The 24,200-nt window shown below is 39.5% G+C and overlaps 3 protein-coding genes across 5 annotated transcripts in view; 2 read left to right on the top strand and 1 right to left on the bottom strand.

The window, feature by feature from the left end:
• The window catches only part of LOC146600003 (uncharacterized), a 78,518-nt gene extending 75,517 nt beyond the window's left edge, over nucleotides 1–3,001 (top strand). The window contains exons 3-4 of the mRNA XM_085297702.1: nucleotides 6–313; nucleotides 2,875–3,001. Of these exons, the coding sequence (XP_085153828.1) occupies nucleotides 6–313; nucleotides 2,875–3,001 (435 nt within the window). The remainder of the gene's footprint in view (nucleotides 1–5; nucleotides 314–2,874) is intronic.
• Nucleotides 2,936–12,311, top strand: LOC146600002 (molybdopterin synthase catalytic subunit). Of its 3 annotated transcripts, none has more exons than XM_085326422.1 (5): nucleotides 2,936–3,025; nucleotides 4,108–4,243; nucleotides 5,020–5,173; nucleotides 6,443–6,566; nucleotides 7,752–12,311. In XM_085326422.1, the coding sequence occupies exons 2-5, from the start codon at nucleotides 4,123–4,125 to the stop codon at nucleotides 7,818–7,820; spliced, it is 468 nt and encodes a 155-aa protein (XP_085182548.1). In that variant the 5' UTR covers nucleotides 2,936–3,025; nucleotides 4,108–4,122; the 3' UTR covers nucleotides 7,821–12,311. The 3 variants fall into 3 exon arrangements, with proteins under 3 accessions (XP_085182548.1, XP_085182549.1, XP_085182547.1); XM_085326423.1 differs by lacking the exon at nucleotides 2,936–3,025 and adding an exon at nucleotides 3,188–3,278 and having other exon boundaries at nucleotides 6,497–6,566; XM_085326421.1 differs by lacking the exon at nucleotides 2,936–3,025 and adding an exon at nucleotides 3,188–3,278.
• Nucleotides 12,302–24,200, bottom strand: part of ITGA2 (integrin subunit alpha 2) — a 51,772-nt gene continuing 39,873 nt past the window's right edge. The window contains exons 24-30 of the mRNA XM_085326420.1: nucleotides 23,291–23,401; nucleotides 22,654–22,758; nucleotides 22,222–22,335; nucleotides 19,771–19,860; nucleotides 16,116–16,232; nucleotides 15,191–15,282; nucleotides 12,302–14,925 (exon numbers count right to left, since the gene is read on the bottom strand). Of these exons, the coding sequence (XP_085182546.1) occupies nucleotides 15,193–15,282; nucleotides 16,116–16,232; nucleotides 19,771–19,860; nucleotides 22,222–22,335; nucleotides 22,654–22,758; nucleotides 23,291–23,401 (627 nt within the window). The 3' untranslated portion in view covers nucleotides 12,302–14,925; nucleotides 15,191–15,192. The remainder of the gene's footprint in view (nucleotides 14,926–15,190; nucleotides 15,283–16,115; nucleotides 16,233–19,770; nucleotides 19,861–22,221; nucleotides 22,336–22,653; nucleotides 22,759–23,290; nucleotides 23,402–24,200) is intronic.

The following is a 24,200-nucleotide window of genomic DNA, read 5'->3' as shown; positions in this document are numbered from 1 at the left end:
CGCAGCGCCGGGCGGGCGGCGGCGGAGGAGCCGCGCAGCGGCTGCGTGCGCGGCCTGCAGCCAGGCACGCGTCCGCGAGTATTTTCAAAAAATCCTTCCTTTCCTGCTTTCCTTCCCGTCTGGCGACCAGCGGCTCCGCGCGTGTGCGCGTGCAGGCGCGGAGCCTGAAAGCGCGTGTTTTCCCCRAACAGGTGGCGGTGCTGTATTTTGCCAGGAGCGCTGAGCTGGCAGGGCTCCGCTCCGAGACCATTTCTGTACCGCGGCAGATAACCTCGCTGCAGCTCTGGGAAGAAATTGTTAAGATTCATCCAAGGTATTTGGGGAGATTGCTGCYGGCGTGCTGTGCAGTTTACCAGTTTATGTAAAGTACATAAAAAATACAAYGTGTCAATGTTTTGGTATCATAAAAAGAGATTATGTTGTTCTTGTAATATGCATGTTTTTTGACAAATTGCAAATTCTGTAGCTCTACACTAGAGAAGTACAGCTCCAGTGAATGTTCCAAAAAGCTGTGTTTAAGTTAGATATGTGACCTATCGTCCAAGAGGGCCCCTCTGGAAGCAGCTTTGCTGGTGACACTAGAGTACCTAACCTGTGCGTGTATCTATACAGAAAGTGAAACGTTCTCCAAAAGCAATCCTGCACAGTCAGGGCAATGAAGAAGAAATTTTTGAAAAAGAGCAGGTGTTTTTAATCACTTTTTCCTCTCTCTGCCTACTTAGCCCTGAGTTTATGGTAGTCTCTGGAAGGCAGGTAAAGAAGGGAACCTGAGCTCTGCCACAGACTTCCAGCGGCTCAGCCCTTACATAAGAAACAGGCACAGCCACTTTCAGCCTCCTCTGCTTTGAAAGAAAGAAGTCTTTGTTGCATTTCATAGGGAGTCAGGTCCTGAAAGAATATTAGGTGTGCTGTAAGATTGCTTGCTGTACCAGAACTCTTGTGGCATGTCAGCTGAGGAGTTTCTATTTCAGGTTAAGGCTGAGGTAATATACCCAGTCCTGTCAATAGTGAATTTGATGTACAGAATCACAGAACAGTTGAGGTTGGAAAGGACCTTGAGATCATCTGGTCCAACCACCCTCCTCAAGCAGAGCACTTAGAGCAGGTTGCCCAGGACCATGTCCAACTTTTGAGTATTTTCAATGATAGAGACTCCACAACCTCTCTGCACAGCCTGTTTAAAAAAAAAAAAAAAAAAAAAGGAAGAAAGAAAGTTCAGAGTAGAGGTTAAGGCCCTCAGATTAGGTGCTGAGTGCACCAAGTTTCTATAACTTTGGATTTAGGAGCCAAAGTCCTCCTTTCAGCACCACCCTTCTTCACTGGATGTACTGTCAATGGTTATGGAAAAAAAACAAAACTGTTTAGCAGTGGTAGCAGTTTTTTAGTGAGAAGTCTAAACAAATATTATACCGGGGCCTTTTCTTCACACAGAATCAGACCAGGTGTGTCTGGGGAGAAGAGGCAGTAAGGAAGGAGTGTATTTTACTTTGCAGCCTACATTACTACTCCAGTTGGTGTCAGAAGCGCCTTTGTTCAGTTGGCTGTAGTTTGCCAAGTTCATCCTTTTATGAATGAGGACTTGGAGCAGTACATTTTGCATGTGCAGTTACTTCACAGAGGCCTTCTTGGAAATGCTTCTGTTCCTAGCTTTTCTGGAAAAACTCAGCATAATAGTTGGGCATTGACCACAGACTTCTATTCAYATTGCTAATGGATATTCAGACTGCAGCTTGAGCATACTTGACAATGCTCTTCTGTTCCACCCATTTTCCCAATGAATTAACTTGGAAGTGACACTAATTAGAAGCCATGCTTCTGATGAGCACTTTAGTTCCATAGTTGTGCTAAGTTCTTCACTGACTTGCTCTTACAGTCCCTCCTTTCAGACTGTCCTCTGAATCAGTGCTACTGTGTTTGTCTCGGCCTGTGCCTTGTCTGCCTTGTCTATCTGGCTGGTAGGAAATAAGATGATTTTTGTGCAGGCCCTTTTGGCATGCCTGCTCATTTCTAGGCAATACAGTTCTCTGCAGTCTGTGCTACATTCTGTACTCTTAAATAATATAACTAGATGCCTGCATCTTTTAAAGTAAAGTGTTGGCATTCATTTCTGTCTTACCAGTGGTGTCCTCATAATCAGTATATCACTGAACTTAGTTGTGAAAGAGACTCCCCATCTCATGGTGTCCAGAACTTTGGCCTGTCACATCAATATCTCAAAGAGGTGAGGACGAAGCAAATACACAGAAAATCTGCTTTACATATCCATATGCCAGAAAACACTGTATCTTTTTTCTCATCCATTTTGCCATTCCTTATCAATAGTAGATTTCAGAACTGTAAGTACAAAACACCAAAAGCCTCATAAACTGTGAGGTTGCACAAGAACAGCAACTCACAGACACTGAATCTCCATGAGATCTTAGGAACAGCGTCCCACATCACTTCTTGCTTTGGAAGAAAATTACCATTTTGTCCCGCCAGACTGAATCAGGGGACACATCTTCTTCTAAACCCAACTCAGATAGTTGGTATCATCTTGAATTACTTACTGATTTGTTAGAAGCTTCTGAAGTGGATCTTGCATACCTCAGTCAGTTTTGATGTTGTTTATAAATGCTTGTGACAAACTTAATTCCTGACTTCTAAAACTTTTGGTTCCTTCTTACCTGCAACAATAAAATCCAAGAGGAAGAGGTGAGRGTTAGTTATGTATGGTGTTTTAGAAGTATACTGGAAGCAGAATTGTGTAAGTCTTAGTATTATTGACTTCAGCTACCCTAGGCTGTGCACCAGATTTTTGTTTAAAGAAATCTCGTGGTTAAATGCAAACACTCTRTTTAGAAACCTATTTGTGCTTTTGCCAATCCCCCTCAGGCTTGCTGTCATCCGGGATCAAGTGGTTTTTGCTGTTCAGCAGGAGTACGTGCTTCTTGGAGATCAGCTCCTGGTCCTGCACCCAGGAGACGAGATTGCCATCATCCCACCAATTAGTGGAGGCTGAATCTGTCCAAATCCTCTTTTGCAGGTATCACTTCTTGCTTGGTTTTCTATGGAGGATCATCGTGTGTTGAAATATCTCTTAGATTCTATGTAATCTTCCTTTTTTTTGTTTAGGTCCAGAGATGTGACGTGCATTTCCCCCTCTTACCCTTACTCTTTTGAGAGAGTTTAACGTGTGTTTCCTGCTGGACAGAATCAGTGCTGACCAGAAACTATAAGCTGCTGCACAAATAAATGATTAACACATATGCAGTAAATGGAAGAAAATTGCCAGAGAGGTCAGGCATTGTTTTGATTTTGGTTTTAGGTCTTATTATAATTTAGTAGTAGTTTCTGGCTGTAGACATCCAGCTTGCCTAAGTAAGATAATAATGAAAAATCTGCTGCTAATTGTTTAGAGAAAAGATATTAGAGAAGAATTGTCTGCTGCTTAAAAATTTTTTGTTTGTTGCTCTCAAAGAGACAAATGTTCTTAGAAGATTTTTTTTTCTCTGCATGCTTTGAAGTGCTAGTCCAGTGAATTTATTTTGCTTAGTTTCGTTGCTGCTGCCCTGAATGCTTCTTTTGCTCTTCATTCTTAGATGGATTGATAATTAGTCTCTACACAGAGAAACTAGAAGAGGCTCCTGTTTTACTGAAACAGGTTGATAGGATAGGGGTTTGAAAGTCCTGAGAAGTATATTAAAGCTTAGAATTAGAACCCAAGAGTTCTTTGTTAGAAATCTCTGTTGTAAACTGTATTTGATTTCAGGATAAAATGCAGAAGAGGCTGACAGTCTTACAGATCCGCTAGCAAAATGGTCTACAGTACTTGATTGTACTGTTAAATTGAGGTGTTGGACTTAGTTTAGTTCTATTTGACCAGACTTTCCTGCCAGAAGGGAACCCATACACATTAAAAAATAAAAAGGTATCCCTTGAGATTTGCAGTTAATACTCTCTCAGCAAGTCTGTTGGGAAGTGATTTTTGACATGGAGACTGGTCTTTTATGGTGAGTGAGTAGATGGTGCATGTTTTCTGAATAAATTGGGGCATCAGTACTGGATAAAAGCAACTGGCATGTGCTAGTATTGCCAAAAAGAGCATCAGAATCTGTTTGATTTCAGCTCTTCTAGTGAGCTATGGATGAAAGTGAAGATGTGCCAAAAGATTTTATCAAGCTCAAGTCTGGAAAGCTGTCTGTAGATGAAGTGTCAGAGCTGGTCATTTCGCCATATTGTGGGGCAGTGTCTCTGTTCGTTGGTGAGTTTAATATCTCTATGCTGGATCTCTGGGTGTGTTAATTGTCTAATAAACTCAGATTGCTGCACACCCCAAACTTGTGCTTTTCAAATAAATGCATTTCTAGAGTGAACCCAGGACATGTAGAAAATTCACTTTAAATTATTTAGAACTGTGGCAACTCTTACAGTTGCATTGGGACAGAGTGGTGAGGAGCTTCCCTGCTGATGTTGCTATCCTGGTTAAGCAGAACAGCAGCTCTGGAACAGAGTACTGCTTGGAGTTACTCCCCCTTCCCTTTCCCACTCTCATTCTAGGTGGGAAGTGGGTAGCTGTGGCTATGCAAACCACATGTGCTCACCTGTATGGAAGCTGCTACTGCTTAGATCTTGGTTGAAAGCAAACCAATGCTCTGGGGAAGGTCAAGGCTAATCACTCTGTCCTCTTGCTTAATGTACGTGGTATAGATACTCAAACCCGTTTGTGCTCAAACCTGAGTGCCACTGGGCTCCCAAATACACTTAAATGTTGCATGGGCAAATACGATAATAGCACCTTATTGGTTACCTCAAAAGATATCCTAGCTTTAGGCATTGTTGATTGCAGACTTGCACAATCTGTGGACTAAATTCTGGCTGGAATGTTAGAGATTTCTCTAGTGTGAAGAATCTTCTTACACAGCCAAGATGAGGGGAGGGCAGTGTGTTTTCACAGTGCTGACCTTGGCCATGATGGGAGATCCTAGATTTTACTCAGTATATATTGGTGCTTTTAGTTGATAACTTATTTGTGTTTAGGTACTACAAGAAATAATTTTGAAGGGAAAAAGGTGATTCATTTAGAGTATGAAGCATATACTTCAATGGCGGAGACTGAAATAAAGAAAATCTGCACAGATGTTAGAAAGAAATGGCCATCAGTCAAACACATTGCAGTACACCATAGACTTGGGTATGTATGGTCAGACCCCATCCTTCTAAAAGTTGAATGTTAATCCTTGGCTGGTGCTTGGCTGTGCTTACGTACCTGCAGGATGTGCAGGAGTCTATATAATCTGTAATGCAGCAAAGCTTGCTGCAAGATCAACCTCTCACTGCACAACTAAGTTTCAGAAATCTAGTTTTTGGCTTTTCAAAAAGTGTATACTGGTAATGTTTGCTGGAATCTGGGTTAAGCCTACTTGAACTTTGATACTGATGTGCTGGTTTGAAAGTGAGGAGAAGGGCTGGTGATTTCCTTGCAGGGAAGGGCAAGGTTGTTTTTTTAAGGCACTTCTTTTTTTGTGTCTTCTCTTTTCTCTTGAAGTGCTTTAGAATGTCAATTTATTTTTGTCAAATTTAAGTCAAATTATGCCACAGGAAGCCTAAAAGCTTCCTATGAATAAGGGGGTGGGAATGGGAATTGCTAACCATGCTGGTAGGAAAACTTCCAGTCTCTGAATCTTGGAGRTCCATCTTTTGTTGGGTTTAAAACATGGAATGCTAGTCTCTGACATATTCCTGAGATTTTTCTGTTCATCAGATTTCTCAGTGAAATTAGCAGGGCTTGGGGTGTGTGTTGCAAGTGCCAACTTGTTTTACTCTCAGCAGGAGTAACTTAGGAGGTGATCACAAAGGCTGGGAAGCAGCTTTTGGGAATACTGCCATTGTGAAGAGTAAGACAAACCCTGTGCTACCTCTTAACTCATTTTGGTACATATAGCATGCCAAATGAAAAACTTTGTAATTTTGAAATTGGAATTTGTCAAAAATTATTTTTTTGTGCAAAATCCTTATAATCTGAGGTGCTTTATTTCTTTTTTTCACATATTTGTTTCCAAACTGAGATGATTTCTCAGCCTTTCAGGTAAGTACTGGCCATTCCTGTCTTGTTACTATTAATCAACCAGCTTCCAGTGAGTATCCTATGCATTTTTATAAGTTAGCAGTTTCCCCCTCTAATTCCATAAACTTTATAAAGAAAGAAAGAAAAGAAAAAAGACTATGGCTGGTGGGTTTATTTATTCTAAAGCATGGAATTCTCCCATCTGGTATTAATTTTGGTTGTGGTTTTCTTTCCTTTTGAAAGTGTATAATCTTTTGGACATGGCCTAACACTTGCTCAGTATGAATGAGTCAGGAGAGTGAGTGGCCAGAATATTGACGTGACACGGCCACAACTTTTAGCTAATGCTTACCATCAAGAGCAACTAAAAGTGCTGTTGTTTCTTTTTCTCCGTAGCTTGGTTCCAATAACTGAAGCAAGTGTAATTATTGCGGTCTCCTCTCCACACAGAGCAGAATCCCTTGAAGCTGTGAGGTACTGCATCAACACCTTAAAAGCATCCGTCCCAATATGGAAAAAGGTACATTTGGGCCAAGTTCATTCTAGGATTGTTCCAGACTCTTAAACAGCTGGGCTGGAGGCTGCTATTGTTCTTAGGGAAGGAGCTGAAGCACGATGGGCAGCAGTTGCTGCTGGGGAGACACCTTTTTCTAGCACTAGTGGTTGTTCCTCTTACTGCTACCAGGCCCATTGGTGGCAGGAGGACACCCAGAAGGCCCTCCCTTGCCTATATATCCCAGCTCCTCTTACCCTTAAGAAGAGTTACCCTGYGTAGGCTTCTGAAAAAGCCTTGAGTCAGCTTTGCTTTGAATGATGTTGCAGTTTACAAGTGAAAGTGGCAGCTCYGGTCTTTCTGTTTTCCCCTCATCCCTGTAACCTTAAGTAGGCACAGARCATTAAGCAACAGTGCACATAAGCACAGCAACAGCACATAATGAAGGAATGTGCAGAGGTCCCAGAGCTAGTATGGGCACCCAGCAATGTGTGGAGAGACCAGCCTGAGTCTGGAAAGAGCCTTATTGCATAACCACAGTGTTGTGTGCAAGTAACGAGCATTACCTCTGCCTTCTCTCCTAGGGAAATCCTGGCATATGGTAACAGGGTTGTTCTCTGAATTACTGCTTGGTGCAAAATGTTTTCTTTTCCGATACCYGTTTCAGGAGAACGGGGTTCTGTGGTCTCAGAAATAATAATCCAGGGTTCAAAGCCCTGCTGAATTTGGGACTATTAACTGCTGGGTAGTAACTAATCTACTAGTCCCAAATGTGTCGTACTTACTGTATTTTGAGCATTGATGTCATTTTTTTCAACATCAACRTTTTATGTACACTTATTTCTACAAAAGATGTTAGAGTAGCACTGCATCACATAAAATGTTTGTTTCAGACATGAATGCTATATGCTTCTTGGCTTTTGCATCCTTTCTTCTAGATCTTTCCTGAAGTGGCTTTTACATAGGTGGGCCATCCTGAAGTTATTGGGGTTCAGGCTGCATTCAGCCCAAGGTTCAGTAGCTGCCCACATGGAAGGCCATATGTTCTAAGGATGCTGCCTTCTCTGCTTTCTTTTTGCCAGCTTATTGCTGTGTATTCCTGATGTGATCAGTAAATAATAGCYGGGTGGCTGTTGAGTTGTTTGGCCTGGCTTGCAGCTATGTATGTAGCAGACTCCCACAGTATTTCCCATTCTTTGTTTATGTTTGCAGGAGATTTATGAGGACGAGTATTCTTGGAAAGAAAACAAGGAATGCTTTTGGGTAAATTCAAAAAAATAACTGTACTCTTTTAAAAATAAAATCTTACTGTTCCTAAGACTTCCTAAAATGCTGGTTTAACTTTGAATCTATATGTTACAGAGAATCTGTATGTTTTTAGACAAGTTGTAATAGATATTTCAGTCTGAATAATTTAATTAGGACTGAATTAAATGAATGACTGATAGGGTTCTTAAGTGGTCTTGATTTTCCTTTAAAATCATCTCTTTATACTTTTTCATCTAGAGTCAGTTTTTAAAACAATCTTCTCTAAAATTCCTGATTGCAAGAGTTTGACTCCTCTGTGTTATATATACTGCTTTAATGCCTTTATGTTGATAATCTGTGTTCATTGTCTGTATGGGATGGGAGGTCATAACAGGACAATTATGCTTTTTTTTTTTTTTTAACCTTAAAAATATTCCTGAGTTTAATTTTGTATGAATGCAGAATCAGTTTGCAAGCTTAACGCTATTTTGACATTGTTGTAACATGAAAGCTACTTGAAGTAGATTAAACATTTTGATACCGACAGAGGAGAAAATATAAACTATACCCCAGAGTTATTAATTTTTCAGTAGTGATTACTTTCTGGTAGCTGTGTCTCACAGAAATATTTTTACTGTGCAGCTGATATTACAAGTCCATTACATTAAAAAAATATGGACAAACCTTGTCTCAAAGTTAGATCTAATACTCCACCAGCAACAAACTTGTGTTAGCATTAGCACGCAAACCCTTAACTACATCATAGTGATGTCTAGATATGATTAATTTTCAAGGAGCTTTTGTAACTATGTAATTCTATGGTGTGGCAGAAGAAAGCCAACTTCTTTTACAAAGAGGCAACTCTAAGAATAAATGGCTTTAGTAGTTTGACTTTAGATGGGTTAGCATTTAAAGTCATCAGAATGTATTGGTTCTTCAAAGGACAATGAAATCTAGTATACTTCTTACAGTTTATATTCACATTTTAAACTTCTAGTACAGTTTTGTTACTATTATGAAACCTACCTAAAGAGGAAGTAAGCATGGACTTTCATTGAAAATCAGCTGCTTACCAAAGAAAGATCATTTCTTCATAGTATTATTCTGTGCCATGATAGTGTTTGGATGCTCAAAGCCCCATTGTGTACAGCATTTTTATTAATGCTGAGAGGCAGGTTTTACCTAATAATTATTACCAAGGTAGACAAGATAGATATAAAGGATGGCAAATGAAAGAGGTAAGGAGAAATAAAATGATTTGCTCAAGCTCATATATTATTACATCGTACAACACTTGGGCTTTAGCTGTATAATCTATTTAATTGTGTCTGTAGTGAAAATCTACAAACAGCTGTTTGCTGCACAAAATAAAACTTGAAAAATAGGCAATGATATCTACTCTCCCTGGTGTTATCTGTGAGTTTTAATATGTAGTGATGTCTGTTTTATCTGGATTAATTAAACCTTAGTGAAATACAAAACTTTAGGCAGGAGTATGGTTGAACTGTGCTTCTTATCTTGTGTACTGTCCCTCAATGGAAGTGAGAGATAGCTCCTCTGCAGGACAGCTGTTCCTTGCGTGCACACACATACGTAGCCTCCAAACCATGTGGGCCTTATTATCTAGGCAGAGCTGAGCAAGTTCAAGGTTGAATTTTCATTTGCTTTGGATGTTGGAGAGAAGCCCTCCGTTATTTGTATGTCATTTTTTCTGGGAATTGTACAGAACCCTGATTACAGATCACTTCCTCAACCTACTAATTCTTTTTGTTAAAGTAACTAATACAGACTGTTTCCTGTTTTTGGCATTCATTTTTCCACATTAACTTGTTTACTGTTACCATGCAGCTAATGAGTGTGCTAATTCCAAACAAATATATGTCTAATTTGCCTTGTCGTGGATGCTTTGTAAATGAAGTAAAACCTATGCAGTGCTTGTAAGCTAGTGCTGCGCTTTAATACAGAAAAACAGTGGTATTTAGAACAGCTAAATCATGCGTGGGACTTCAGATTCAGAGGCAATTCCTGTCTTTCACTAATGCTTGTCTAGTGCTGCAGTCTTGTAGAAGATTTATCCAGGGTGACCTTAAATGCACCTTCCCCATCAGCAATGCAGCTGGGAAGGAGGGTGCAGAAAAAAAGAGAAGGAATAATAGTGTACTTCCCCACTGTGACCAGGAACAATGAATGGAAGAGATGTTGTACTGAGTCACAACTGAGTGTTACAATATGTGTACACTGCCATGGTCAAAACAATGAAATGTCATTTTGTGTCCCTAGCTGTGCATGAGGCAAGTACTGCTTTGTTCTGGAACAATGATGTATCAGGATTGTGTAACTTTGGGTTCTTCAGCTGGCATCTGAAAGAGAAATGGAAGAGCCCCCTAGGAGGGATGATGAGCATAATTAGAGGTAAAATGTATCTCTCAGAAATTTAAGTACATACTCTGAGCTAGTTGTTGAGCCTTCTGTAGGGCTCTGTGCTCTGCTGGGCAAATGTTATCTTAAGAAAAGGCAAATTATTCTGTCCTATGATAGCTGCCTAAGGCTATGCCTGGAGTGACYCAAAAGTGCTTCCAAATTTCCAGGCTGGGGGATGAACCCCAGCTGCTTCTCACTGTGTGTCAGGGAAGGATGTGGTTGAACATGTCCTGGTTTTCACACACACACACAAAACTAGGCTGCTGGTCAAAAAGTATCTTGTGTTCTGACAAGGTCTGTAAGCTGCCTGATGGGCAGCTGAGGATCAATATAAAAAGTGCAGCCCTAGATTTCTGGGATATGTCTAGCAGTTTCTTTGGCTATAGAGGAGCATACTCCCACCCATATAAGGCTCTTCCAGCTGTGTGACAGCAAGCTGCAGAGCCAGCAGCTCCAAGTGGAAGTAGGTGTCACTGGGAACAGCCACTGAAGACAGAGCGTAGATGTGTGATTTGTGTAGAGATAGACAAGCCAAAGTGTATGGCAGGGATGGAAGTAGATGTCTGCAATGCTAGAATTTGTCCTTCTGAGCAAATGACTTGATGTTGACAGGCAGTATTTGGATACAGACTGTCGCTTTGGCTGGCAGAATGKCCACATATTAACATTGCCTAAGTCTGAATTTCCTGCTTCATAATATTTCATTTTGTTTTGTTCTTAAAAGGGGTTCAGACTGATACATACTATGAAAGCATTAAGTGATGGAAGAGTATGGATTAACTGATGGAAGCCCCGAAATACATTTCGGGGGGGGGGGGGGGGCTGTGTTATAAGGAGCCTACCCAGGAGATGGCAGTACAGAGACAACTGTGCCGGGCAGGGAGCTCCTGCTGCACAGGTCTCCTGAGTGGTCCAGCCTGTTTGCCTGGATTTGGGGTATGCTGGGAGATGCAGGCGCTCGCTTCTACTGTAACTCACGGAACTGTCACTGTTGCACTYAGTAATGAAGCCGTTAAATTACTCAATTCTAAATTAATTAGTCTACTCCTGGATTTTCTTTCAGCTCATTTTTCCTATAGCTGTTCAGGGAATTTGTAGCTTCACAGAAACATTTGTTTTATGTACTCGTCTGTCCTGTCAAAAACATAAGGAAGAACTAGTAAAACTAACTATAAACAAAGTGTAATGAAAACAGATGCTAAACCTTCAAAAAAAATGAAAACTCAATTTTAAGCTGTTCCAGTAAGTAAGTAAAGTGTTGTCCTGTGGAGTTACTTGAAGAATGTGAGCAAGCTTTTGTTACTCTGTCATATCCAAAGCTGGGGTGTAATGCAGACAAGTCCTTATATAAGGCAACTGGTTCTCAATTCTGCAAAAGGCTTAATCTTGCTGAAAGATAGAATTTTGTGCCTTAAGAGCAGGGTCATCTGTATTATGGAAGCATTAAAGTTTCAAGTTGGAAAGTTTATCTACCACTAATAAAGTATGGAGGAGTTAAGAGGGAAAAAAGTAATCTCCACAAAAGTGTCTAGTTTTCAGGTGGTACTGTCATGACTGTCCGTTGTCTTCCCAGTCATAGCCAAATTCCTCCCTCCCCTCCTTTCCCACCCATCTCCCTTGGCACTGCTGCATTCTGCTTTTTCATCATGTGGTAGGAAATAGCCAGAGTTGTTGCCAGGAGATGCTACTATTAAGCAATTCTGTATATAACAAACTATTTGMGCAGAGGGCATGGGGCTGGCAGAATAGATGCAAGGGAAGTGAGATAACCACATGCGATTATATAAAGGCCTGGGCCTAGTGTGGTTTTATCATCGATGTGTTTGAACTCAGAGCTATCCACATACAGGTATTCTGCACTGATGTGAACTAACTTACTTATATTACAATATAGCTTATTATTGGTGTTACACTCATGACGCTAACCTACAAAAATTTAAATGCAGCTTCTTTCTAAACCTAGCAGAGTCGTCATCTTAAAGTATTCAGTGTGTGCTACTGGAACAAAAGCATATTTGGYGCCATTTTATGTTGTGCTTTTTCAGTACCATTTCTTTCCATCGAAGAGCTGTTCAAAAATAAATGACTCTATGTTCAGCAGTATTCTTGTTTTTATTATAGTAACGCTGTTAGGCCCTCAGGCAGGCACTAAACAGAGAGTCCCTGCTCCCGTGGAGCTTACACACTAGCTTTCAGAACTCTGATTATAAACTCTTTTGTACACCCCAAATCTACATAGTCTCATATGAAACTAACTCTGAGTTAGGACTTGATTCTAGTACTTCAAGAAGTCTGCAGCTAGATTCAAGACTAGAATCAGATCTATTTATAACTTGAGCTTGAAGGTAGTCCTGACTTCTCTTGCTGCAAGCACAGACAAAAGCACATGCTGAAGCCTGACATTTCAGAATATTATTTCATTTGTAACATGCTGTTTTAAAAAAAGTAAAACTAAAAAAAACAAACCTTGAACATAATACAAAATATACATCATATTTCCAGCATTATTTGCAGCTGTGCCAACTTGAAAGTGCAATAAACTCACCCATTACAAAAATTGAATTTGCCATTTAAGTATTAATCATAAAGGACAAATAAAACTACTAACCTTAAGTGGTTAGGTGATGGATACAAAACCTTACCCAGTGCTGTGCCTTCCCTTTGTTTTGAGAACAGTATTGTTTTCAGGCAAGAGGGAAAGTCTTATTGTCTGGGACAAAATAAAACCCAGCGAAGACAAGTGAATTTAATCATTGCTGTCTACTTGATAAATTATTAAATTCTCCCCCAAAGTTGGGTGTAGGATACAGATTTATACCTGCCACTTGAGGCAGATGAGGAAAATCTGGCTGAATATCTACATTTCCTTGCAAGCAGCACCAGAAATGAAAGATGCTACCATTTGCTCCACTGTGAAATTCCCTCTCTGGCCTGGAGTGTATGACCCTAGTTATAGAGGAACTTCCCACACATACGGGTGTAGGGTTTTGCTTTTTTCCTCCTCAAGTTTATGCAAGAATTGAGGCAGGCAATTTTTTTTATCTTTACTTTTAGCGCACTTGCCCTCTGGGTTGATAACTACAAATCAAGAGCTTATTATTGAAATTTACACAATTGCTACATTTCTTTATTTTTTAAAATAATTGTTTTGGCCACAGACTCAGCTGATGCTAACCATCTTGTTTGTTAGACAAAAAAGATCAGAATCCAGGTCATTTTTCAGAATGTTTAAAAACCCTCAAAACTAAAACATAACATTTCATAGATACAAATCCAAAACACACGTAAGATTACACTGAACACAGTCCAGGTGCCACTGTAAATGAAGCCATCGTTTACCAAAAAAGGTGGTTGGCTCCTGACTGATTACTGATTAAAAAGATTGAATAAAACTTCTAAGCATGCTCAAGTCTCATTTCTGAAAAGCCCTTCAAAAAATAATTTTAAAGGTGCCTAAGCATGATGAAGAACTACCTTTGGGAAGGCAAGGCTTGAGGTTCTAACTCAGTTAGGCATATTCAAATAAGTGAATCTCCTTGGAGTCAGAATCAATTTTCAGTGTGATCAGCCTACATAAAGACAACACACACATCTTCTCTCACAACAGGTTATTACTGCCAGCCATGAGAGTGAAAGGCAGACAAAAGACCAATTCTGTTAAGACTGTTACCTGTCTTAAGAGCAAGGGCCTTCCTGAGCCTGAGCTTACATTACAACAAAGGCAGTATAATAGCATGTGATGAATCTGAGGCGTTAGTAACCAACACAAAGTCACCCAAGTGTTGTGCAGTTAACAGAGCTCCATCCAGAGCAGTACAGTACTTTACTGTATAAAATGTAAGCATCTTAAAGACATGGAGACATGGGACCCTATATAACAGGTAAGAAGGTCATACTGAGCTTTGTTCTGGAGAGCACTGAAATGCTGAAGTGCAGTACACAATTTATAGAGCTTAGATCTTCACTCTCCTCTGGCCTAACAGTAGCTTACTTTTTCGGTCATCATCCCCTGTAGTTCACTTCATGCACTTATACTTGCAAAAATCTTCCAGTACAGAACTAAAGGCAAAATCTTGTCTCTCTTCCCTGTTTATGCCAAAAGCCAATCTGATGTCAGAGGGACTGCTAGTTTAAAGCTCCATGTAACAGTACTGATAGTGCTTCTCTAGATGATGTTTGAAAAACAGTCATAACAGTGCAGAGAATATGTTGTAAGTGGTTGTGAAATTCATATTTTCTTCTCAGTATGCAGAAGGCAGTTACATTTATCATTTGACAATATTTTCCAAAAACAATATACTTCAGTAATTTAATTATGACCTTAGTGCAAGGAATATGGTGGTCTTCTGGAGTGAAATGCTCATCTGGTTATCCTATTACACATGGATAGACATCTTCATACGCAGTTCCCATTTTATAGTTTATAGATTAGTTAAGACAAAGGTTTGCTAGTGCAAATCATTTCTCTAAAACAATAAGGATGGAGCTAGTCAATGATATATTGAATTTTCTTCTCCCAGGCTGGAAACTGTATTCACCACACATTCATCATCAAGTTAATAGAAAATGTCCTTTACACATATGGTACTTGTCAACTGAATTATGAACTGATGCTTCCCACAATAATCTGAAATAAATTGCTCTGTTTCGCTCTGCAGTGGATCAGGAGAAGGGTTGCTGGCACAATATGTTACTGTAAACTCCGGACCTGCCAGTTCTAAGGGCTAAGTTTGTTTGAAAGGCAAAAATATACAAGAAAAGGCACTATAAATCATTTTCGAAAAAAAAAAAAAACTGTCCTGCAGTTACTCTTACAATAGAGTAGAATTTGTAAAATATTTTCATCTATAAAAAAGACAGTTTCATTAAAAAAAAATGTTTAAATGTTATTAAACTTTAAGGCACTCCTGCTGAAGAACTAATTGGATCATGACTACTGTTGGTAGCTCAGATGTCCTCTCTTTATTGCCATCACTCTGTACCTTCAGTCCTTGTCCTTTGTGAGTTCTGTAATTTCATCGATATCTTCTATATCCTGTGTCATTTTTTCGTACTGTCTCTTGAAGAAGCCAAGCTGTAAGTTTTAAAATAACATATCATGTCATATTAAAACTAGCTATCCGTTAGTATACTTGCTAAAATAGGATATTTTCAAGAGCCATCTATTCAGTCATTTACAGTTACAATTCCTTAGTTGAGCTAACAGGATAGTGATAGAAAATGCAAATGTGCATGTGTGTACTCACAGTGTTTAATTTGTTGAACTTTCTTAATTCTGTAAAGTGAAATGAGCTGGCATGTAAACTGCCTGGCACAACCAAATACCAMAACAGAAGTTGTCTCTCTGTCAAAATGCAGGAGCCTGAAGACCTCTCCAGGCTGTCTTGGTGTGCCGGGGGGTGTTTAAACACCAAAGCCCTGGCACACAGACACATTTTTCCCTCCCATTAAACCAGATATTCTTTGTAAGCCACTTACTGCCTTAGCCTTTCTCTGTTCTCTTTTTTGTCTGTTCAGTGCTTATCTTCCCTCTCCTTGGTCTCCCCCAGTGATTTCTATTGCCCAGCCTGGGAGAGTGCAGAGTCCAGCTGGTGAGTTGTGGAGGTACGCAGGCAATGTCAGAAGACAGAAATGCCACTGCCGTGTTTTTAGCCATTGGCAAGTCRTTTAACACCTTCATGTGCCAATATCTATGGCCACTCATTTCAGTAAATTCTCTCTCAGAATTTTTAAAAGTACATCTATATGCTGCCTCCAGGGTGTAGTACCAATACAGTATTATTTTTACCACCAAACTGCATGTGCAGTTTTGTTCAGCATTAGAGAAAGATTCCAAAGAAAACAGCCCAAGTGCATTTATGAGGAAACATTATTTTCTGCTTTTTCTTTGCAAGAATATAAACTTACTTTCCATAAAACAGCAACCAATGCTAACAGCAAAAAGAGTCCAGCCAATATGCTGCCAATCACAACACCAACTGGTATTTCAGCTTTCTCATCAGGCTTCATTATTGTAACCGGGATCTGAAAGCAGAAAGATTTGTGTGTTATGGGTTAATGTTAATAGTGTTTAAAGTAAGTTTTGTAAACCAAATCCTTTACTTATCAAGAATAGCTGGGCTGTACACATTCCAGATAAAAAGGTTGCAGCTCTTACACTAGCGTCCACTGGTGTTCACAGGTACCCGTTTGCACCTCTGTAGCACACAGAATTCCTTGTAAGGATTAGAGTCCCTCGTCACTAATGGCCATAYGCAGGTAGAGAAGCAGTAGCTTCCCATTAGTTTTCTGTCTCTTCAGTACAAGGAATTCTTTCGGCGTTATCCCCATACTGCACAGACACGCTGTCACCAGATAAACTGGATGTGCTTAAACACAGAMTACAGGCTGTGAACAAGATCATGCAGATCCACTATCTGCTGAAAACAGGCTTCCGCTATGTCAGCTGGGGAAGAACTACTTCAACTCACTGCTATTAGTGTCTATTATCGGTGGTGGCCAGCTGTGATAAGGCAAACTAATCACAGAGTCCACGCACTATTGTATGCTCATGGTGGGTACTGACACTTCTGCCAGGCAGGTCCTCTGTCTCTTGCCTGCTCCTCTGACCTTCTTGGAAAGGCACTAGCAATTTGTTAGGTCCTCATTGCCCTTCATGTTAATGTGTGTTCTCCTGAGATAACTGCATGAAGTTGCAGCATGATGTATGGGTGAAACAGGACTATTTCTAACACACTTATGCTTCCTGCTGGTCCGAAGAACTACATTCAATACCARAGAGCTCCCATTAACAGAATATAGTGCCTGGAAATTAGTTTTCAGGTGTTACTCTATCTAGTTGCACTGGGTATGACCAACTAATATTGTTACATGTAGCATAGCTGCTCAAGGAGATATTGGCCTAAAACTTAGGAGCTGACAAATCTTTGGATTTAATTGTGGAACAACATTCATTTAGCATGAAGATATTTTTCCTTTCTGAAACATGATAAAAGAAGTCATGTCGGTTTACTTTCAGAGGGTTGCTTGCTCAGTGCATTTGTCTGGTGTAATTTAATCTCAAGTTTTCTGGGAAATTTGCACTGAACTGACATCTCAGTGATTTAAGTCGTTTCTGCTGGAAGGCTCTAATGTTGTGCTAGGTGTGGCCATATGTATTCATTTCACAGAGGCAAGCTTTGTGTATTTTTTAATAAAATGGCCATAATGATGATTATAGCAGGTTAACATATTGTCCTCCAGCTGGCAATGCTTTCTAACTTGGAAAAAAATCTGAAAGCTCTTACGCAAAAATATCTAAGCAGCTTCTCCACATAGCATCACAAGATAGTATCAATTCATTTGGCTACACTGCAATACAGCTCATCCAAATTAGAAGAGCCAACATCATATGAGTGTGCAGCTTGTCTAGTAATATTTTTTCTATCAGATTAACAGTGAAGTGACACTATTTGAGAGGTAATTCTATGMCTAACATAGTTATGACCAAATGTCTTCCTTAAAGTCAAACTCTGGTCAGTAAGACCCCATGGCTGTAATTCATCTCATCTAATACTATATCTATATAATCTATACATGCTGTATCTATGTATGCAATCTATATATATGCTATAAATATAGACACTGGCTTCCAGCAGAGAGGAAGAGACACTTTTAGAGCATAATTCCCCTTTCCTATTTTTAGCATCATCTTTAAGATGAGATGAATTGCTTCCTATTGCTGATTCTACTGATTAGGGTTTATAGGAGGGCTAACTCAGATGTGAATGACTAATGTAGGTATCAGGTTGGATGAATGCTACCACTCCAGCTGATTGTCTGGAACAGTGCAAGTAGGCAGACCCAGAATTACTACTGCACTGTCCTTTGCCCAAGAAAGTTATAAGAGCAAAGAGTGGATATGATTTCTGCCCTGGCCAGAAGAAAATGCAGTGCTGGGTACTGACTCCATTGCCAAAGTGCAAAAGGAAACTATCTGCCCTGAGTGCAGTGATGCACTGCCCTTCACCAGGGGGTAAATTTGCCGTGACACTCCAAATATTTACGGGGCTTTTACAGGGTTATCACGGAAGAATCAGTCTGTAGACTTTATCAAAATACATTTTGTTGTTTATGAGCTCTGCAGACATCTTTGGGGTCTCCTCAACTGCTGCCTCAGAACTGTAAAAGTCCCAGCTGCACATGTTTCAATGGCTGATTAAAGAATTGCTTTTTACTTGTTAACCGTCAATTTAATCAGTCATTTGAAAGGTTTAATTCTAGTTCTCCTGAAATCACCAACAGAACTGCTAATACTGTAAAAATTGGCACTACCATGGTACAGCTGTGGAATAATGTCCAGTAGTAGACGGTTCATAAGCTACCTAAAAGGCCTGTAGAATTACTTAGAATATTTGAATGGTGTATAAAGCAGTTTCATCTCCTAGTAGAATAAAGTCATGTCATAAAGCTCAGGGCTCTCACCACACTTCCAAATACGGTCATGTTATTGTTCTGCAAAATCATGGCATTGTTTTCAGAACTTCAAATATATTCCCTTTACTTCTTCAGGAATTGGAGATTTCTCTGAATACAAATGGGCTATTTAGAGATTCTTTACAAAAATGGAATGACCCATGAGAAAATAATGGTAAAAAAAGTATTGAATTATGGCCTTATTTCTACTTTGAGATAGGTCAATCAGTAATTTTTCTTGTACACATTTAATTGAATTTTCCATTGCCTATGCCACAGCCATGCTATACTTACAGATACTTGACTCCCTTACTAAGTTACAGTTTGGTCTTCAAAGGCCTTAATTATATTCCTATAATCTAAATGCTGTTATGCAAATTGAATTTGAGAATGTTCAAGGCCTTGTTCAAGAGAACAAGGATTTTTTTTTGATTACAGTAGCATCATAGTAGAAAAGTATTTTTTGAGTGCTATTTATGTTTGTATTTTAGTTGATGGAATCCTTCGGAGAAGGACTCCAAACTAACAAAGTGGTGTTTTAGTAATTTTTCCTGAGATTACCTGCCCTATAATTGTCCATTGTCCATATTACTGCCATTCCATATTCAAAAATACTCCACAATGTTTTACAATGAGATTAAGTACATTTGCCAGACAGCTGTGCCAAGTATCTGTTTACAACTATCAAACCAAATACACTTCCACAAATAAGATGATTAATCAGATTTGCTAAAGTATTTACTGGAGCTCATTTACCTAGGGCACTTAATTCTTTTGCAGAAAGAAGTCTAAATTTTGATCTTTTTTTAAGAAGAGAAAGCTAAGTGAATTTCAGAAGATTTTAATTGAGTTTTGTTCAGTTTTACAATCTATTTGAGATCTGCAGATTTAATTTCAGCCAACTGTTGTTGTATATACAGGACTTAGATAAAAATATTTTATTATTTTAAAGGAGGATGTATATAGCCGTGACACTTTAGTTCAACACATTCAAACGTTATCTGTGTGTAATTTGCTATATATTTCTCAGTAACACTGAATATTAAACATTATCATTTTAATACACTAAAAGATAGAGAAGTTAAATATCTGCTTATCCATCACTTACAGTTAGGGCATTCTCTCCAATTATAAATAGCTTAGGGTTATGCGTATCAATTTCCGCCTCTGCTGAAAGTTGTAATGTCTGGAAAGTTGACTGAAAAAGAAGTTAACAAAAAACAAAAACAAAAACTGTGAAGCTCTATTAAATGGCAAATCAATCAGAACATAGGTMTCCTAAAAAAATTATCCTGTATTGAAATGAAGCTTTTAGAACTCGAGAAAAAAAAAAATCACAGCATTGAGAAGATTAAAATGATCTTTCTTTTTAATTGTCCTGAGCTATGTCTATGAAAGCAACAATGTATCAGTAATTCAGATTTAATTTCACTGTTTTTACTTATTAGCAATGAAATTTAGGAACTAGCTCTTCTTTATCATATAGTTCAAGCAAAACAGAAGAATTTGATTATATATACATTTTTAAAGTTATTTCAAAGCTTTCAATGCTGTTAACTGTGAAGGGAAAAACAAGAAAAAAAAAAGAAAAAAAAAACTGTGAGAAAGAGAGAAACAGCCCAGTGGCAAAAGACAGATGGAGACATAGCCCTGGCCTTGGAAGGAAACGGAGTCTGAAAGTTCTTTCCCTTCTTCCCCCCTCACCTCTCTCCAACRATTCTCTGGTTTTCCCCATTTAGTTTTTCCTATCACTATCTGTTCCTCTCCACTGTTCAAGTTCTGACATCGCTCCCTCAAATTAAGAAAGAAGAGAAAAAAAAACCTAAGCCAATTCCCATTTAGAAAGGGACCCTGTGCCAGCTACCACTTCCTTCTGCGCCTCTCTCCAAGGCAGCGGAGCACAGCTGTGCTCGTGCTGCCAGCTTAGCCCCGCTGTTCGCCGTGCGACACTCCCACGCGCCGCAGCCACAGATGCCCATTTCCTAGAATACCGCAGGAAACATCTTGAAGTTCGCGGGGGAATGCGAGCAGCGCTGCCAGCGTCACAAACAGTACCGGAGAAGCCGTCCCAGAGGCAGTGAACGCTCTGTCCCTTTGCGTCCTCAATCATCTCTCTGCAGTTGGTTCTAATAAACCTACAAACCCTGGCAGGGCCAGACGCGGCTCACTTGACAGAGGGAACTCTGAGTCCGCAGCAGCCGACGTGCTGGACCGACCGCCCATGCAGTGCACAGTTGTACGCCTACGCGGTGGCCATCTGTTCAAATATTCTGTCCTGGGCTGCTAGGTATTTAGAGACTCGCCTGATCCGTATTCAAAGTACCCTTAATTCCTAAACCCATCTTTCTTTGCTTTGTTCTGCAAGTACCAGCAAGTCTGCTGACCTCTTCTTAGACAAGGACTGACTGCCATTAAATAAAAAAGCTAATGACAGGCACTGTTGGGTGCCTGCAAGGTTGTCTAAACATTGACCATTAAATAGAAACCAACAAAATGGGAGGTAAGAAGAAACTTGTGACATGTAATCTTCCCATTTGCCAGTGGTAAACAAATTATTTCCAGGCAATTTTTGCAAAAGTGGCAACCTTTTATTCRGATCTCTGCCTTCTGTGTACCTGTCAGCACTTTCCCCATGTTCTTGATCCAACTGATTTGAAAAATACTTTAAGGCAGACAGATGCTTTCCTTCAGACACTAGCATAAGTATATTACATTTTCAAACTGACCTTTTCCTTTTTAAAAGCAGGACACTGAACCTGACAACCCTGCTGTTAAATGTCAATACCTAGTTGTAAGATTTGGCAGACAGACTACTGAGACTGCGTCATGTTCCCGATGCTCTAGACAAACCCAGGACTCTAAGACAGTTTGGTCGGTTGCCTAGCTGGGAGGCAAACATGGTCTTATTTCAAAAGTCTGGTAATTCATGATAAATTACATCCTGGAGGACACAAGGTGATTTAAAATGGGACAGTCAAGATATTATTGAAGGATACTTCTAAGCATCCTACAGGATGTTCTTTAAGCAAGGACTGTTTCCTTGACACCAACCCTAATAAAAACAGCAAAATCWGTACGAAAAATTTCTACACCTTGTCTAACAAATATAGCTGGCACCACTAACAAGCTTTTGATATTTTGATATGACTTAAAATGATCCCTATGTAGGCTATGACATTCAAAAGCTAAAAGCAACATTATTTTCCAGACTATGACAAAACTGTACTGCTGTCCCACATGCAGTTTTGTGGAAACTGTTGTTTCTGGCCCCTCGGATGAATTAAACAGTCACAGCACAGTTTTTTTTTGTCGCTGTTTTGTTTTTTTTTCCCCAGCTATGAAGATCTGCATTATCTCAGCATTTTCTTAGGTTATGCAGACACACTACTTATTTTACTTTTAGATGAAAGTTTTCAATCTGAAAAAATAGACACAATAATGTAAAGGACAGGACAGTCTTCCTATATGGAAAAGGTCTCTTTACCTAAGTTTCAAAAATRTCAGAATCTGCGAAATATTTGGATATTGCTTTATTCATGAAAATGTGGTTGATACTCACAGCAGCAAAGGTTCCATTCCAGATTCTGGTGGACACATTCACGAAATACTCCCCCTTCAGCATAAGGTCTTCCAGTTTGCATGTAATGGTACTGCACTTTGCATTCTTACAGTTCTTCCAGTGAAAACAGCAGAGAGAGGCAACAGTATGCATTAAAAAATACACTTTAACAAATCTTCTTTTAATGATCAGATTTCTTACCCTGGCCTTTGTGTGCATACAAATTAAGTACTTGCAAGCTGTGAACAGTGAACAAAGACCCTTCCTTCCCGTTAAGGCAGATGCAGTATGTTTGGAAAAATACACAGGCTCCACTGCTGCACAGTTAGCAAGGAACACCACCACAGCGCTCCCCACGGGTACAGCAGTGGGCTCATAAGGGTCAGATTTGTGCCCCTATCCTCCTGCACTACAGTGCTCATTCTTACTCACCAGTTCTTTGGAAGCTCTGAAGTTCTCTTTCTTGAAAGATGCAGAATAAGGTCTTTTTCCTATTTGCAGTGGATTTATCTGAGCTTGACAGGTAACACCTCTGGCCTAGAAGAGATGGCAGGAATTAAATTACATGACATCATACTCAGGAGTTATCATATCGTAGTAATATATATTTCTGTGACCAGATGTTGACAGCCGCTGCTGGCTGTTGGAGGCTAGACTGTGAATTATACAGTACTGGATACTTTTGGAAAATAAGAGACTGAATRTGCTTTAGATCAGAATTAAACTGCTCTTATGGTTATTTTTTTTCTCCGAGTGAACTGGAAATCTTCGCCTAATTTAAAAATTTCATTTTTACTGTACCCTTCTCAAGAACTTTGAAAAGGACCTAGGTGAAGAGTTCCATGGTCATATGAAAAGTCAGCTGTGGACTCTAAAGATAATCCACTTCTTACTAGATACTAGTGTACTGCTGTCTTGATCGCCCTCCCTCTTCCCTTTGTGAAGATGGGAAGAGAAGAAAGGTCAGAGATTCTCTGAACCTCAACCATACTATGAAGGAAATAATTGATGTACATGGTGCTGGTTAAACTCCCCCARAAACAGCCGTTTATGTAATTAAGTCCTTCACCTGATCTGTGCCGACTGCTGTTACATACATCACTGGATTGTCTTTGTTGGTCCATTCTGGAAGACGGATTTTCACAGTTGCCATCTTTACTGGAATACTTCCTGTTGTTACCTGCAAAAGCAAATAATTCATAATTAATTCAGGTAGTTACACTCACATAAGTAAGAATCGTTTTGTATAGCAAGCAAATCATAAATCCAGGATGATTAAGAAAGAAATGGATTCCTTTTGCAACAGTCTTTTTTGTATTAGTACACTTACTGAAGCAGTAATTGCAATATACCAATACTACAGCAAAAAGTACACTATATTGTTTCAGATCCCAGGCTATTTCCTTACCAGCTCTTATTAACTGGTAAGGAAATTATTAACTGCATGAAAGACTTTTTTGAAAACTAAATATTCTGCTACAGCCAAAATGCCTATTATTTAGTCCTTTAGCATAGCAGTTACGTAAAATGTAGATTTGATTGGATATAATTAAAGCTTCCCCCAATATTTTTATGAGTTATGTAATAAATGCTGTGATCATTYTAGTTCTTGCATCTGGTTTGAGCATTTAACCCTTAGCCAAACTTCAAATTTCAAAGTCCAAGTCTGAGAAGATTTATTTTATCAAGTCAGCAGAAAACAAATATGCACAGTGAATGGTTGGCCTAAAGTTAAGCATTAACCATCCTGTAAAGATGTAAACAGTGCCTGCACTTGGCCAATCCTTCCCCGACTCCACTCATGTGCAGGAAGTACAGATTTCATCCTTAAGCCCATAAAGACTGTGAGCATCCATCCCTCAGCTGTTCAACTGTTTGGCTGGTTCATAAAGCATCAAAATCAGACAGTGAAATCAAGAATGTTTTGTTCAACCGCTTTTGGGAGCAGGCTACGAGAAGGAGGTAAGGCAGCTTCTAGA

Source organism: Rhea americana, unplaced genomic scaffold (genome assembly GCF_003343005.1).
Source record: "Rhea americana isolate MKP2758 unplaced genomic scaffold, rheAme1 scaffold_13, whole genome shotgun sequence".
NCBI lineage: Eukaryota > Metazoa > Chordata > Aves > Rheiformes > Rheidae > Rhea > Rhea americana.
Note: the sequence above shows the minus strand (reverse complement) of the source record. Positions and strands in the feature narration are given on the sequence as shown.

Excerpts from the sequence above, each read along its gene's own strand:
- LOC146600002 (XM_085326422.1), top strand. The coding sequence starts at position 4,123 with ATGGATGAAAGTGAAGATGTGCCAAAAGATTTTATCAAGCTCAAGTCT. Across the intron at positions 4,244-5,019 it reads GGCAGTGTCTCTGTTCGTTG|GTACTACAAGAAATAATTTT; the intron begins GTGAGTTTAATA and ends ATTTGTGTTTAG. Across the intron at positions 5,174-6,442 it reads GCAGTACACCATAGACTTGG|CTTGGTTCCAATAACTGAAG; the intron begins GTATGTATGGTC and ends TTTTCTCCGTAG.